At 44.7% G+C, this 16,733-nt stretch overlaps 4 protein-coding genes across 4 annotated transcripts in view; 2 read left to right on the top strand and 2 right to left on the bottom strand.

The window, feature by feature from the left end:
• The window catches only part of LOC118365099 (zinc finger protein ZFP2-like), a 323,918-nt gene that overhangs the window by 9,353 nt on the left and 297,832 nt on the right, over positions 1–16,733 (top strand). The window lies entirely within an intron of this gene.
• Positions 1–16,733, bottom strand: part of LOC118365129 (zinc finger protein 501-like) — a 309,516-nt gene that overhangs the window by 145,907 nt on the left and 146,876 nt on the right. The window lies entirely within an intron of this gene.
• LOC118365096 (zinc finger protein 501-like) overlaps positions 1–16,733 on the bottom strand; it is a 117,788-nt gene that overhangs the window by 99,481 nt on the left and 1,574 nt on the right. The window contains exon 2 of the mRNA XM_052490208.1: positions 6,140–8,657. Coding sequence (XP_052346168.1) covers positions 7,411–8,657 — 1,247 coding nt within the window. The 3' untranslated portion in view covers positions 6,140–7,410. The remainder of the gene's footprint in view (positions 1–6,139; positions 8,658–16,733) is intronic.
• The window catches only part of LOC127914403 (uncharacterized), a 38,539-nt gene continuing 24,367 nt past the window's right edge, over positions 2,562–16,733 (top strand). Inside the window, exon 1 of the mRNA XM_052490256.1 lies at positions 2,562–3,515. Within this exon, the coding sequence (XP_052346216.1) occupies positions 3,078–3,515 (438 nt within the window). The 5' untranslated portion in view covers positions 2,562–3,077. The remainder of the gene's footprint in view (positions 3,516–16,733) is intronic.

The following is a 16,733-nucleotide window of genomic DNA, read 5'->3' as shown; positions in this document are numbered from 1 at the left end:
AAAAGGCAGAGATAATTTAATAATAGAAGTGATGTCACAAACATATGAATTTGAGAAATAATTACAATGCAGATATCTCACCTCTAGTTGTTGTTTATTATTGTAATCCTGATAATAATGCAGATATCTCACCTCTAGTTGTTGTTTCTTCTTGTAATCCTGATAATAATAATATATATAATAATATATATATATATATATAATACTGTACAGCCGTATTCATTGACCTGGCCAAGGCTTTCGACTCTATCAACCACCACATCCTGATCGGCAAACTCGACAGCCTTGGTTTCTCAAATGATTGCCTCGCCTGGTTCACCAACTACTTCTCTGATAGAGTTCATGGTGTCAAATCGGAGGATCTGTTGTCCGGGCCTCTGGCAGTCTCTATGGGGGTGCCACAGGGTTCAATTCTTGGACCGACTCTCTTCTCAGTATACATCATTGATGTTGCTCTTGCCGCTGGTGAGTCTCTGATCCACCTCTACGCAGACGACACCATTCTGTATACTTCTGGCCCTTCGTTGGACACTCAACCCTCCAGGTGAGCATAAGTGCCATACAACTCTCCTTCTGTGGCCTCCAAATGCTCTTAAATACAAGTAAAACTAAATGCTCTTCAACCGATCGCTGCCTGCACCTGCCCGCCTATCCAACATCACTACTCTGGACGGGTCTGACTTAGAATACGTGGACAACTACAAATACCTAGGTGTCTGTTAGACTGTAAACTCTCCTTCCAGACTCACATTAAACATCTCCAATCCAAAGTTAAATCTAGAATTGGCTTCCTATTTCGCAACAAAGCATCCTTTACTCATGCTGCCAAACATACCCTTGTAAAACTGACCATCCTACCAATTCTCGACTTTGGCGATGTCATTTACAAAATAGCCTCCAATACCCTACTCAATATATTGGATGCAGTCTATTACAGTGCCGTCCATTTTGTCACCAAAGCCCCATATACTACCCACCACTGCGACCTGTACGCTCTCGTTGGCTGGCCCTCGCTTCATACTCGTTGCCAAACCCACTGGCTCCAGGTCATCTACAAGACCCTGCTAGGTAAAGTCCCCCCTTATCTCAGCTCGCTGGTCACCATAGCAGCACCCACCTGTAGCAGTGCTCCAGCAGGTTTTTCTCTCTGGTCACCCCCAAAACCAATTCCTCCTTTGGCCGCCTCTCCTTCCAGTTCTCTGCTGCCAATGACTGGAACGAACTACAAAAATCTCTGAAACTGGAAACACTTATCTCCCTCACTAGCTTTAAGCATCAGCTGTCAGAGCAGCTCACAGATTACTGCACCTGAACATAGCCCATCTATAATTTAGCCCAAACAACTACCTCTTTCCCTACTGTATTTATTTCATTATTTTGCTCCTTTGCACCCCATTATTTATATCTCTCCTTTGCACATTCTTCCACTGCAAATCTACCACTCCAGTGTTTTACTTGCTATATTGTATTTACTTCGTCACCATGGCCTTTTTTTGCCTTTACCTCCCTTATCTCACCTCACTTGCTCACATTGTATATAGACTTATTGTTCTACTGTATTATTGACTGTATGTTTGTTTTACCCCATGTGTAACTCTTTGTTGTTGTATGTGTCGAACTGCTTTGATTTACTTTGGCCAGGTCGCAATTGTAAATGAGAACTTGCCAACCTGGTTAAATAAAGGTGAAATAATAAATACATTTAAATATATTACCTCTAGTTGTTGTTTCTTCTTGTAATCCTGATAATGCAGATATCTCACCTGAAGTTGTTGTACTCTTCTTGTGGTAACATTTACATTGAATTCACAGCAAATTGCAGCCCAACCTGCTTGTTCTAGCAGCAGTGTGGTTTTTACCTTCAATAAGTGGAGCGTTTTTTCATAGACTAAAGTTTTTTTGAACAAATTATTTTTTCCTCTGCCTTTGTTTCGTCTCAAGATTACTCAACCTAATCGAGATTAACCCAGGTGTTCAAAATGAACCTAATCAGGCTAAATCCAGGTGTCCTCATTTAGGCTTACTTACCTGACTCCAGTCTCAGACTAACTAAGCCATGTTCAGGAAAGCTTCTTAAATGTCCTAGTTTAACTAGTCCTGGCTTAATCTAAACCCTGCAGGGTCTGAATGAAACCTAATGTCCAATGGGATTGATCTGTTTGATCCAATTGTTTGTTTCAGTTTACAGTTGTTGAATCCTTTAACGGATTGTTGATTTTCAAAACTTTTCAGTTTCAACAAATGTACTGGGTTGATTGAAAAGTGAAACTGTTTTGACATAGTGGAAGATACACTGAATTGATACTGTTTTTCGTACTAAGATGGACTAAAATATGTGCTCATTAGTTATGCAAGAGGGCGGCAGGTAGCCTAGTGGTTAGAGCTGACAAGGTAAAAATATGTTCTGCCCCTGAACAAGGCAGCACTGTTCCCTGGTAGGCAATCATTGTAAATAAGAATTTTTTCTTAACTGACTTGCCTAGTTAAATAAAGGTTCAATGAAATAATTAAGTCTGTTGATTGTCAGTCATGAGGTTAATTTGTTTTGCAATATGTTCAAATCAAGCTTTATTTATACAGCACATTTCAGACATGGATGCAACCCAATGGCTTCACAGGAAAAAAACAAAATGAATACAAACAAAAATATTTAGTACACAACAAACAGAAGATTAACAACTGAAAGAATAATGAACATTAAGGAAATTCCATTGATTAAAATATTAATTGAATACAATATCCAACCCAAAATATTGGCTTGTTTTTTAGGAGGGACTCTGAAAGACACTATGGGGGTGTCCACTGGAATTTGACTAGTGACAACAACTGGGACATAAGACACCCACCATGGGAACACTAAATCTGCCCAAGAAGAGGCAAACAAAAGAAAAACCCACACCAAATTAAAGACAGGAAGCAAACCAAAAAGGTGGTTAAAATAATTTATTTACAATCAATACCATTCACACTTTACAAAATCATATCTCTCATTCATTCTTAATTACTTATATTTACAAAACCAAATCACCAAACACCAAACAAAAACAAACCTCAGGGGAGCATCGTCCCTCCCCGTCATGCCTAACCCCTTCCCTAATCTATCCCCTTACCAAACTCACTCCAACACTCCCAGCCCTAAACCCCCTTTCCACCTCTCCCGTGCCGCATGCTTCCCCCACTTCCTCTCCTCCCTCTTCATCCTCCCCCTCAAATCACCTTCCACCCTTCTCACTATCCCTTCCACCCCCCAATCTCTCCCTGTCTTGACTAAATTCTTCCTGGCTTCCCACAGTCCCTTTTTAAAGAGACTCATGAGAAGCCAGAGCAGAAACCTGTCCATATCCGTTCCCTTTGCTCTCCCTACGCCTCTCTCTAGCCTAGACCATGTCAAAACAAAATCACTCCTAACCACACCTAGCATCACCCGTGCCCTAGCCCAGACTAGTCTGGCAAAGGCACAGTCCCAGAAGGCATGGCGCACAGTCTCCTCCCTGCCACAAGAGGATCTTGGACAGGTGAGGGATTGCACCAAACTATACCGGTACAAGATGGAAAGTACCGGCAAACGCTTATGAAGGCTCAACCAATTCAGGTCCTTGAGCCCGTTGTCCAGGCCCCGCGCCTGCACTCCCTCCCAGACCACTGACGAGATGCCCGCTACGGGCGCAGGACTCCCTGCCTGCCTGACCTCCTCGTACAGGTGCCTGTGGTCTAAACCTACTCGGGCAACTTCAACCTCGGGGTGCGCACGCAGCCACTTGGCCGCATGACCAAAGTGCCACGGCAGCTGTTCCGCCCGAGGACCCCCGTTAGACCACACCATTACGCTTCTCGCCTGATACGAGAAGAACACCCGCAGGAGGTAACCGGACGGGTGTATCACTGGCTGAGCAAGCTCCGCTAACAAGAAAGAAACAAAAATTGAGTCCAGCTTGAGGGGGAAATGTGGTAACCCCCTACCTCCCTCCCCGATGGGACAGATCATGCGTGCCCTGGCGACCTACTCGCACCTGCCACTCCACAAACACAAGCCTCACTAGAGGCCTCCTCAGACAAGCCGGCAATGGGTAGATGTACGCCAAATACAAAAGAGACGGCAACACATCCACCTTTAGGACCAGGACTTTGCCCATAAAAGACAAATACCTAGCCTTCCACATTGCTAGCTTCCTCTGTACCACTGCGATACGCATGTTCCAGTTTAGCGTCGCTGAGCCGGAGGTCTCAAAATGAACCCCGAGAATCCTCAGGGCCCCTTCACAGAGAGATAAACCCCCAGGCACATCCGTTCTACCGCGCCATCTTCCAAAAAACTTGCTTGACGGAAGACTTTGCATGGTTCAGAACTGCTCCCGACGCTCGGGTGAAATCCCCAAAGATGGCAAGGGACCTTGTCAGGCACGAGTCCTTGCACAACAGCAAGGAAGTGTCGTCGGCGTACTGCGTCATCTTAACACGCAGCCCACCACTTCCAGGGATCAACAAGCCTTCCACCCCTGTGTCTGCCCTAATGGAAGCCCCCAGAGGCTCCATGTACAGAACGAAGAGGAGAGCCGAGAGTGGGCATCCCTGCCTGACCCCAGACGAGAGGTCAAAAACGTCACCTAAGTGACTATTTACACTAACTCGACACCCCGCTCCGACATATAAACTTCTCCCCAAATCCTAATCTACCTAACACCCTGAATAGAAAATATCTATTCACGCGATCAAAAGCTTTCGCCTGATCTAGCGCTGCTACCATTAAAGGCAGCCCTCTATCTTCAACCCAAGCGATGGAATCCCTGATCAACTGTAGGTTCCATCTTATAGAGCGGCCCTCTACCCGGCACATCTGATCCTCGTGGACGACGTAGGGAAGGGCTGTGCGCAACCGGTCTGCTAAAACCTTTGCAAGAATCTTGTAATCTACGCACAGCATGGTCAATGGCCGCCAGTTGCCAAGGTCAGTTGCTTCCCCCTTCTTATAAAGAAGTGACAGCACACCAACAGCCATTGATCCCCCCGGGACCCCCGTCTCAAGGATGGCCTTCAAGACTTCGAGAACCACTGGTCCAAGTATACCCCAAAACTTGAGGTAAAACTCAGCCGGCAGCCCATCCATCCCAGGCACCTTCCCTTTTCCCATCCTCCTAAGAGCGCTCTCAACCTCTTCTAGTGAGATCTGGGCCTCCATCACGTCTCTAATGTCCTCTGGCAACCGCCGGGACAAGTGTTCTAAAACACGTTTCCCTGCTCTACATCTATTTCCCTTTCCTTAAATAAACCTTGGAAATTATCAGTTGTCACCCTGACCATTTCCTCTGGTTTACTTACTATACTACCATTTTCTTCCCTAACTCCATGCATTACCTTCCTACTCTGCCTGGCCCTAACCGACTTAAAGAACATAGCGGAACAAGTCTCATTATGTTCTAGAAAGCCACTATGCGCACGCTCCAGGAAAGCTCGCTCCTGCAGCTCCCTGAGCTGCGCCTTTAGGGCTGCGAATCTCTCCCAGTCAATCGACCCGCCGAGGTTGCCTGCCTCGTACTCGAGTTCAATTAACCTTTGGATACGATCCACCTCCCTCCTTTCCTCCCTTTTTTCCTTCTACAATATCCTACTATAAAAGCTCTTATCCTCCCCTTAACTAAATCCCACCACTCTAACACCCCCTCGCACATGGACCGGAGGCCGTCAAGCCTCCGAAAGAAACAAAAAAAATGCATCAACGAAAGCCTGCTCCTCCAGTATATCCCGATCTAACTTCCAGTACCCCCTACCGAAGAGGCAGACTGGCGATCCCACCTGCAGGAACACCCCGTTGTGATCCGTGAAGAAAACAGGCAACAGCCGCCCAGACAACTGACCCAAAGACCTGGATACAAAAATGTAGTCGAGCCTCCGCGCAACCCCCCTGGAGTTGCGCCATGTAGGACCGACCATTGCCGGAGTAGTGTGCAGGCCACCATCAACCAGACCATGGCAAGCCATTAGCCCAGAGATGGCACCTGCACTGCTATCACCGCCTACCCCTAAATCTATATTAATGTCTCCTCCTATCACCAAGTGCCTGTTTGTAACACACAGGGGCGCCAGACAGTCCACCATCTGCCTCCTGTCTGCCGCCACCTGTGGCCCATACACCCCAATTAACCTATATCTAGCTTCTCTAAACTTAACATCTATCCCTAAAATTCTACCCTGCATTATTACAAAAGTGTTCTCTATTTTAACCTCTCTATGCCCACACAAAATCCCTACTCCTGTTGAGTGCACCCCTCCTATGCCCCAAAAAGATTCCCCCTTATCCCACTCCCTCTTAAATCTACACACATCCCCACCATCCCTCAGGTGAACCTCCTGTAAAAAACAAAATCAAACCCCACCCCCTCTAAATAACAAAAAACCGCCCTCCTTTTAACATTATTCCTTAACCCCCTAACATTTAGACTAAAAAAAGAAACAGAACTATTCATTTAATTATTAACAACAAATAAAACCCCCAAAAACCAAAGAAAAAACAGGAGACTCACCCGATGCTCCCCTGGTCCATCTCCACCGGCGGGGACGTCCTCTCCTCTCCTGACGCCCCCCCGTCCTCCATCCCAACCCATGACCCAGGCAGTGTGTTGGGTCCTCCCTCCCCACCCACCATCCCCCCCAGGAAGCAAATCAAAAAAGGTGGAGCAACTAAAGGTGTTGACTCTCCACATCTATCAATACAACTGGAGCACTGGGCCAGACACTCTTAAATAAAACCTGGACCAGGTCGGGTGAAACGAGGTGACACCAATCAGTGCACTGTAGACACATTTCAGTTGAACGCATTCAGTTGTACAGACTAGGTATCCCCCTTTCCTACGTGCTAAAGTCCAACCTCAAAACATAAATGGAAAAACAAAAGCCTGTAACACTTTCCCCTTTAAAACAACAAATATATCCTATATTGTTGTTGGAAATTTTTGCGCACCACCAACAGAAAATAACTTCCATTTCACATATTCTACTACAATACTTCACCTTCTACAATATAAACATGGTGTCTACAGGCTGTCAACAATTAAAAACTATTTAAAAAACATTTATTTCTAAATAATAATATACAATCGTATCTTTTCTTTTTCTTTCTATAGAATCCTTAAACTCACTTGCTTCTAGAACTCTCGTCCCCTTGGAAGGAGCCCAAACAAAACTCATCTCCAATACAGGAAAAACTTGCAGTCAAAATAAATTGTGATGCACAGGCTAAAAGCAAAACACAAAACTTTTTGACTGCCCACACTTGAGGCAATCAGCAACCAAATACTCCTTCTACAATGTTAAAACCTTCTACATTGTGACATCATTAAAATACTGATTCTACAATGTTTGATATCATGAAAAAACTCCTTCATGCATGTATTTTCTGATGTTTAATCAGATATCTTATATCAGAGTATCACAGCTATAAGGTTTCTCTCCTGTATGTGTTCTCTGGTGTGATATCAGGTGGCTTGACTGAGTAAAACGTTTCCCACATTGAGTACAGCTATGAGGTTTCTCTCCTGTGTGTGTTCTCTGGTGTGCTGTCAAGTGGCTTGACTGAGTAAAATGCTTCCCACATTGATCACAGCTATAGGGTTTATCTCCTGTGTGTGTTCTCTGGTGTTTCTTCAGATGGCAAGATTGAACAAAACTCTTCCCACATTGAGTACAGCAATAGGGTTTCTCTCCTGTGTGTGTTCTCTGGTGTATCTTCACTTCCCCAGATTGAACAAAACTCATCCCACATTGAGTACAGCTATAAGGTTTCTCTCCTGTGTGTGTTCTCTGGTGTTTCTTCAGATGGCTAGATTGAACAAAACACTTCCCACATTGAGTACAGCTATAAGGTTTCTCTCCTGTGTGTCTTCTCTGGTGTATCTTCAGATGGCTAGATGTAAAAAAACACTTCCCACATTGAGTACAACTATAGGGGTTCTCTCCTATGTGTGTTCTCTGGTGAAGAGTCAGGTTGCTCGACCTTGCAAAACTCTTCCCACATTCATCACAGCTGTATGGTTTCTCTCCTGTGTGTATTCTCTGGTGTGATATCAGGCTGCTTAGCCTAGTAAAACTCTTCCCACATTGATCACAGATATAAGATTTCTCTCCTGTGTGTGTTCTCTGGTGAAGAGTCAGATTGCTCGACCTTGCAAAACACTTCCCACATTCATCACAGCTGTACGGTTTCTCTCCTGTGTGTATTCTCTGGTGTGATATTAGGGTGCATTGCTGAGTAAAACTCTTCCCACATTGATCACAGCTATAAGGTTTCTCTCCTGTGTGTATTCTCTGGTGTGATATTAGGTTGCATAGCTGAGTAAACCTCTTCCCACATTGATCACAGCAATATGGTTTCTCTCCTGTGTGTGTTCTTTGGTGTACAATAAGATGGCTTGATGCATCAAAACTCTTCCCACATTGAGTACAGCAATAAGGTTTCTCTAAAGTGTGGATTCTCTGATGAATTTTAATGCCTGCTGATGAGGTGAATCTTTTCCCACAGTCAGAGCAGCAATAAGATTTCTTTCCTGTGGGTCTCTGCTGGTGTTTCTTGAGGAGTTCTGATCGGGAGAGACTCTTCTCTGCCTTGTCAGCATCATGACGTTGTTGAGGCTCCCAAGAGGACCCATGGTAGACAGTTCTCTCTCCTGTGTGAATGACAAAGTAATACAGATGGTTAAAGGCCCACAACAGCAGAAATCCACTGTAAAAGGTGATGTACAACATCATGGCTACGCTGTTGGCAACAATTGACGTCTGTAATGAATGTAATGATTATTTGACATTTGTCTTAAAAGGAGCACCAATAGTCATATTTTGTCTTGTTTTCACATTAGTAGTAACATATAAGTTTGTAGACTAGAAATAAGTTATTCATGTTGTTGAAACTAAGCAGTGTGCCAGATGACTTTTGGTCTCCAATATAGGCCCCTTTCTGTGTTTGCTAAAATTGTATGTAGTATATCTTCCTGGAGCAAAGATTTTCATCTTTCACAATGTATTCTGAATGGGGGACACTCAGGGGAGTAACCTCCATTTCCAGGTTGCTAATGAATGCATTTCACTCTACTTTGGATTATAATTGTCAGGCTCTTTTGAATGTGCTGCTTAATATAATGTTTGTGTACATCATCGCAAATCAACCGCTTTGTACTTAAAAAACACTTCAACCAGTAAAATGCTCTTTGGCTTTTTCATCAGCCTGATAATGGGAGTTTGTATAGATCTACTGTAGGACCCATAATTTCACCTAACAACAAATATAGGAAAACAGCTCTGTTGTACAATAGCCTCGTTCTCTACACATTATGAGCCAAGTATCTCTGTGTGCAAACAGACCAACGAGACCCTACAGTAAATCAAGCAGACAATAACATTATAAACAACAATTTGTTAGGGATGTTGGATCCAACGTGGAACATGGCATAACTGTCTTGACCAGAGTAATGATTGAAGAAGCACTTTGATTGTTGTTGCATGTCGTGATGTTTCTCATTTGACTGGCATTCAGAAAATGATTTCCTGGATCTTCTGATGATAGTTGAACATGTGACTGTAACTAAACAGCTACAGTATTAAGAATTATGTGTAATTATTGAAGAACTGTGTTAATGACAGTATCGATTTGAGTGTTGTCAATAAAGCTACTATTTAAAAATATATCTATATATTTCACCTTTATTTAACCAGGTAGGCTAGATGAGAATAAGTTCTCAACTGCAACCTGGCCAAGATAAAGCAAAGCAGTGTGACAAAAACAACAGAGTTACAAGTGAGAAACAAAAGTACAGTCAATAACACAATAGAAAAATCTATATACAGTGTGTGCAAATGGAGTACGAAGGTAAGGCAATAAATAGGCCATAGTAGCAAAGTATTAAACAATTTAACAAATTAACGAGTGATAGATGTGCAAGTAGAAATACTGGTGTGCAAAAGAGCAAAAAAAAATCAATCAAAACATGGGGATGAGGAAGGCAGTTGGATGGGCTATCAGCAATCGGTCGGTAAGCTGCTCAGATAGCTGATTCTTAAAAAGTTACTGAGGGAGATATATCTCCAACTTCAGCGATTTTTGCAATTCCTTCCAGTCATTGGCAGCAGAGAACTGGAAGGAAATGCGGCCAAACTAGATGTTGGCTTTGGGGATGACCAGTGAGATATACCTCCTGGAGCACGTGCTATGGGTGGGTGTTGCTATGGTGACCAGTGAGCTGAGGAAAGGCGGCCTAGCAAAGACTTATAGATGACCTGAACCCAGTTGGTTTGGCGACGAACACGTAGCGAGGGCCAGCCGACGAAAGCATACAGGTCCTAGTGGTGAGTCGTATATGGGGCTTTGGTAACAAAATGGATGGCACTGTGATAGACTTCATCCAGTTTGCTGAGTAGAGTGTTGGAGGCTATTTTGAAAATGAAATCTCCAAAGTCAAGGATCGGAAGGATAAGTTTTACGAGGGTATGTTTGGCAGCGTGAGTGAAGGTAGCGATGAATCGAAATAGGAAGACTTAATTTTGGATTGGAAATGCTTAATATTAGTCTGGAAGGAGAGTTTACAGTCTAGCCAAACACCTAAGTATTTATAGTTGTCCACATATTCTAAGTTAGAACCATCCAGAGTAGTGGTGGGGTGCGGGCAGCGATCGGTTGAAGAGCATACATTTAGTTTTGCTAGTGTTTAAGAGCAGTTGGAGGCCACGGATGGAGTGTTGAATGGCACTGAAGCGCGTTTGGAGGTTTGTTAACACAGTGTCCAAAGAAGGGCCAGATGTATATAGAATGCGTAGAGGTAGATCAAGGAGTCACCCGCAGCAAGAGCAACATCGTTGGTATATACAAAGAAAAGAGTCTGAGAATTGAACCCTGTGGTACCTCCATAGAGACTGCCAGAGGTCCGGACAACAGGCCCTCCGATTTGACACACTGAACTCTGTCTGAGAAGTAGTTGGTGAACCAGGCGAGTCAGTCATTTGAAAAACGAAGGCTGTTGAGTCTGCTGATAAGAATACGGTGATTGACAAATTCGAAAGCCTTGGCTAGGTTGATGAAGATGGCTGCACATTACTGTCTTTTTTCAATAGCTGTTACATCGTTTAGTACCTTGAGCGTGGCTGAGGTGCACCCGTGACCAGCTCGGAAACTGGATTGCACAGCGGAGAAGGTATGGTGGGATTCAAAATGGTCAGTGATCTATTTGTTAACTTGACTTTAGAATGGCAGGGCAGGATGGATATAGGTCTGTAATAGTTTGGGTCTACAGTGCCACACACTTTAGAGGGGGATGACCGTGGAAGCGTTCCAATCTTTAGGAATCTCGGAAGATACGAAAGAGAGGTTGAAGAGACTAGTAATAGGGGTTGCCACAATGGCGGAGGATAATTTTAGAAAGAGAAGGTCCAGATTGTCTATCCCAGCTGATTTGTACGGGTCCAGGTTGCTACTCTTTCAGAACATCAGCTATCTGGATTTTGGTGAAGGAGAAGCTGGGGAGGCTTGGGGAAGTAGCTGCAGGGCGTGGGGAGCTGTTGGCCAGGGTTGGGGTAGCCAGGAGGAAAGCATGGCCAGCCATAGAGAAATGCTGGTTGAAATTCTCGATTATCGTGGAGTTATCGGTGGTGACAGTGTTTCCTAGCCTCAGTTAGAGCTACAGGATTCAAATTTCTGTTTGAAAAAGCTAGCCTTTGCTTTCCTAACTGACTGTGTATATCGGTTCCTGACTTCTCTGAAAAGTTGCATATCGAAGAGAGTATTCAATGTTTTTGTGCTGGTCGAGGACAGTCAGGTCTGGAGAAAACCAAGGGCTATCTATATCTGTTCTTAGTTATACATTTTTGAAAGGGCATGCTTATTTAAGGTGGTGAGGAAATTACAATTAAAGAACAACCAGGCATCCCCTACAGACAGGATGAGGTCAATATCCTTCCAGGATACCCGGGCCAGGTCAATTAGAAAGGCCTGCTTGCAGAAGTGTTTTAGGGAGCGTTTGACAATGATGAGGGGTAGTCGTTTGACCGCGGACCCCTAACTGATGCAGGCAATGAGGCAGTGATCGCTGAGATCCTGATTGAAAACAGCAGAGGTGTATTTGGAGGGCAAGTTGGTCAGGATAATATCTATGAGGGTGCCTATGTTTACAGATGTAGGGCTTTACCTGGTGGGTTCCTTGATCATTTGTGTGAGATTGAGGGAATCTAGCTTGGATTGTAGGACGGCTAGGGTGTTAACCTCACTAGGGTAGGGGGCACTATTTTCACCTCCGGATGAAAAGCAAACTTGGTAGATTTGGATAGAAAACACAGTTTACAAAACTGTTAAAAATAATGTCTGTGAGAATAACAGAATTTATATGACAGGCGAAAACATGAGAAAAATCCATCCAGGAAGTGGGATTTTTATATTTTTGTAGTTTTCCATTGAATGCCTATATAGATTCGATTGACTTAGGACTCAAATTGCACTTCCTATGGCATCCACTAGAAATGGTTTCAGGCTTGTATTCTGAAAAATGAGAGTGTAAGACCACTCTGAATGAGTGGACCATTCAGTATCCCAGAGGTTTTTCATGTGTGAGCCCGAGAGAGCAACCTTTTATATTGACAACGTTATTGTCCGGTTGAAATATTATCTATTATTTAGGCTAAAAACAACCTGAGCATTGATTATAAACATCGTTTGACATGTTTCTACGAACTTTACTGATACTTTTCGTCTGGCTGTTGTGATTGTTTTGGAGCCTGTGGATTACTGAACAAAACAGAGGTTTTTGGATATAAAGAGACTTTATTGAACAAAACTAACATTTATTGAGTAAATGGGAGTCTTGTGAGGGCAACGATATGAAGATCAAAAGTAAGTGAATCATTTTATTGCTATTTCTGACTTGTGTAACTCCTCTACTTGGCTGGTAACTGTTTGTAATGATTTGTCTGCTGGGCGCTGATCTCAGATAATTTCATGGTATGCTTTCGCCTTAAGCTTTTTTGAAATCTGACACAGTGGTTGGATTAACAAGTTAACTTCTTGCATGGAGCCATGCCGGATCCGGTAGCGTAATCATAGCCTCAAGCTCAATACCATAACGCAACGTTAACTATTCATGAAAATCGCAAATGAAATTAAATTAATATGCTAGCTCTCAAGCTTAGCCTTTTGTTAACAACACTGTCATCTCAGATTTTCAAAAATATGCTTCTCAAGCATAGCAAACTAGCATTTGTGTAACAGTACTGATAGCTAGCGTATCATTTAGCGTTAGCAGGAAACATTTTCACAAAAACCAGCAAAAACATTCAAATAAATAATTTACCTTTGAAGAACTTCGGATGTTTTCAATGAGGAGACTCTCAGTTAGATAGCAATGTTCAGTTTTTCCTGAAAGATTTTTTGTGCAGGAGAAATCGGTCCATTTGGTGCGTCACGTTTGGCTACCAAAAAAAAACAAATTCAGTTATCCAAACGCCAAACTTTTTTCCAAATTAACTCCCTAATATCGACTGAAACATGGCAAACGTTGTTTAGAACCAATCCTCAAGGTGTTTTTCACATATCTCTTCAATGATGCACACTTCCAGGAACGATACTTCTCTGTCTGTATCGCATGGTAAAATTATTGCCACTGAGAATTACACACCAACGTAGACAAAGGACACAGGACGGGCCCCTGGCAAATGTAGTCTCTTATGGCCAATCTTCCAATGATATGCCTACAAATACGTCACAATGCTGCAGACAACTTGGAGAAACGATAGAAAGGGCAGGCTAATTCGTGGTGCTTTCACAGCCATATAAGGAGACAATGGAAAACAGCCTCAAAAGTCCTGCTCATTTCCTGTTTGAAGTTGCATCTTGGTTTCGCCTGTAAGATCAGTTCTGGGGCACTCACAGATAATATCTTTGCAGCTTTGAAAACGTCAGAGTGTTTTCTTTCCAAAGCTGGCAATTATATGCATAGTCGAGCATCTTTTTGTGACGAAATATTGCGCTTAAAACGGGCACGTTTTTTTATCCAATAATGAAATAGCGCCCCCCTAGCTTCAACTGGTTAATCTTTAAACTGATGTATAACACTTGTATGTTTCATTAATTTTTATAATGAGTATTTCTGTTTTTGGATGTTGGCTATGTGGCATGGTAGCGTCCCACACCCTCTAGAGAGGTTAAGCATATCGCAGTTTCGGTCACCTAACAGAACTAACTCTGAAGATAGACAGGGGGGAAATAAATTCACATATGGTGTCCGGGGCACAGCTGGGAGCTGAGGGGGGTCTGTAACAGACGGCAACAGGGAGAGACTTATTTCTGGAGAAAATAATTTTTAAAATTCGAAGCTCGAACTGTTTGGGCATGGACCTGGAAAGTATGATAGAAATGTGCAGGCCATCCTCTGCAATAGATTGCAACTCCTCCCCCCTTTGGCAGTTCTAACTTGACAGAAAATGTTGAAGATGGGGATGAAAATTTCAGAATTTTTGGTGGCCTTCCAAAGCCAGGATTCAGACACAGCAAGGACATCAAGGTTGGCGGAGTGTGCTAAAGCAGTGAGAAAAACAAACTTAGGGAGGAGGCATCTGATGTTAACATGCATGAAACCAAGGCGTTTATGGTTACAGAAGTCAACAAATGAGAGAGCCTGGGGACACGCAGGGTCTGGATTAACCTCTACATCACCCGAGGAACAGAGGAGTAGGATGAGGGTACGGCTAAAGGCTATCAGAACTGGTCGTCTAGTGCGTTGTGAACAGAGAATAAAAGGAGCAGATTTCTGGGCGTGGCAGGATAGATTCAAGGCATAATGTACAGAGAGGGGTATGGTAGGGTGCGGGTACAGTAGAGGTAAACCGAGACATAGTGACGATAAGTGGTTGCATCTACTGGAGGCACCAGTTATGCTAGGTGAGGTCACCGCATGTGTGGGAGGTGGGACAAATGAGTTCTCTTTGGCATGTTGAGTGGGACTAGGGGCTATGCAGTAAAACAAAACAATGATAACTACCCTACACAACAGTATACAAGGATTATTGATATTAGAGAGACATAAAGCAAGGCACAAAGCAATCACGTGTTGATTGGGAGAGCTAGCTAAGACAACGGGTAAGACAACAACAACAGTTAAAATGGCGATGAATGGGCAGAGAGGGTCAGTTAACTACACACAGGGCCTGAGTTCGAGGCTGGGGCCGACAGTTAAACAAAATGGAGAACCGTGATTAATGAACAGTCCAGCAGACATCAGCTATGTAGCCAAGTGATCATAGGGTCCAGTGAACAGCAATATATATGAACCAGGGAAGCCGTTAGGTAGTCATGACTACGCAAGAGGTATTGTAGCTGGAGTAATTTTGTTTGCGAGCCGGTAGATGCACCTGGCTCGAGGCTAACTGGTGCTAGCTTCAGGACAAGGGCGTTAGCCACTATAGCAAATCCATATACAGCAAATTAATCTGTTTCAGGAAAATGTACATATGAAAATCATAACTGGCACACAGATTGGTAGAAATGGTCAGATAAATTGACCCTCCAACTGGAAAAGGTTGCTGACTGCTGGTGTAGTCTATTACTGAAAATTTCAGGAGCAGAACAGCAGAATTGATGAAGTCCAGCAGCAGACGGGGGAGGCTCCCTCTGGTCGGGTCACGGTGACCGCCGGCTCCCTCTGGTCGGGTCACGGTGACCGCCGGCTCCCTCTGGTCGGGTCACGGTGACCGCCGGCTCCCTCTGGTCGGGTCACGGTGACCGCCGGCTCCCTCTGGTCGGGTCACGGTGACCGCCGGCTCCCTCTGGTCGGGTCACGGTGACCGCCGGCTCCCTCTGGTCGGGTCACGGTGACCGCCGGCTCCCTCTGGTCGGGTCACGTCGGCGACCGCCGCTCCTCTGGTCGGGTCACGCCGGGCGACCGCCGGCTCCCTCTGGTCGGGTCACGTCGGCGACCGCCGGCTCCCTCTGGTCGGGTCACGTCGGCGACCGCCGGCTCCCCTGGTCGGGTCACGTCGGGCGACCGCCGGCTCCCGCTGGTCGGGTCACGTCGGCGACCGCCCGGCTCCCGCTGGTCGGGTCACGTCGGGCGACCGCCGGCTCCTCTGGTCGGGTCACGTCGGCGACCGCCGGCTCCCTCTGGTCGGGTCACGGTGACCGCCGGCTCCCTCTGGTCGGGTCACGGTGACCGCCGGCTCCCTCTGGTCGGGTCACGGTGACCGCCGGCTCCCTCTGGTCGGGTCACGGTGACCGCCGGCTCCCTCTGGTCGGGTCACGGTGACCGCCGGCTCCCTCTAGTCATTTGTGTGTATAATTTATTTAATCAAACAGCGTGCTTAAAGCATCAGACAAGTTCAGTACATATAGATTTAAAAACACATGGGGCGAATGGTAGAAAGAAAATTACTCTTGGTTGACCAATATGTATTTTAGTTGGGGACAGCACTGGAACATGACTCGGGCTCTCGAGTGGCACAGCAGATACTGCATCTCAGTGCTTGAGGTGTCACAACAGACACCCTGGTCCAAAATCCAGGCTGTATCACAAACGGCCGTGGTGGTTGGGAGTCCCATAGGGGGGCGCACAATTGACCCATTGTCGTCTGGGGTAGGCAGTCATTGTAAATAAGAATTTGCTCTTAACTGACTTGCCTAGTTAAATAAAGGTTACATTTAAATTAAATACAAATAGTGTTTAATGACAAACCATTTTTTTAAATCCGTCAAGGCACCAACTTTGAGAAGGGTTTAA

The sequence above is a fragment of the Oncorhynchus keta genome, chromosome 32, assembly GCF_023373465.1.
Source record: "Oncorhynchus keta strain PuntledgeMale-10-30-2019 chromosome 32, Oket_V2, whole genome shotgun sequence".
NCBI classification, from domain to species: Eukaryota; Metazoa; Chordata; class Actinopteri; order Salmoniformes; family Salmonidae; genus Oncorhynchus; species Oncorhynchus keta.
This window is presented reverse-complemented; position numbering and strand designations above follow the sequence as displayed.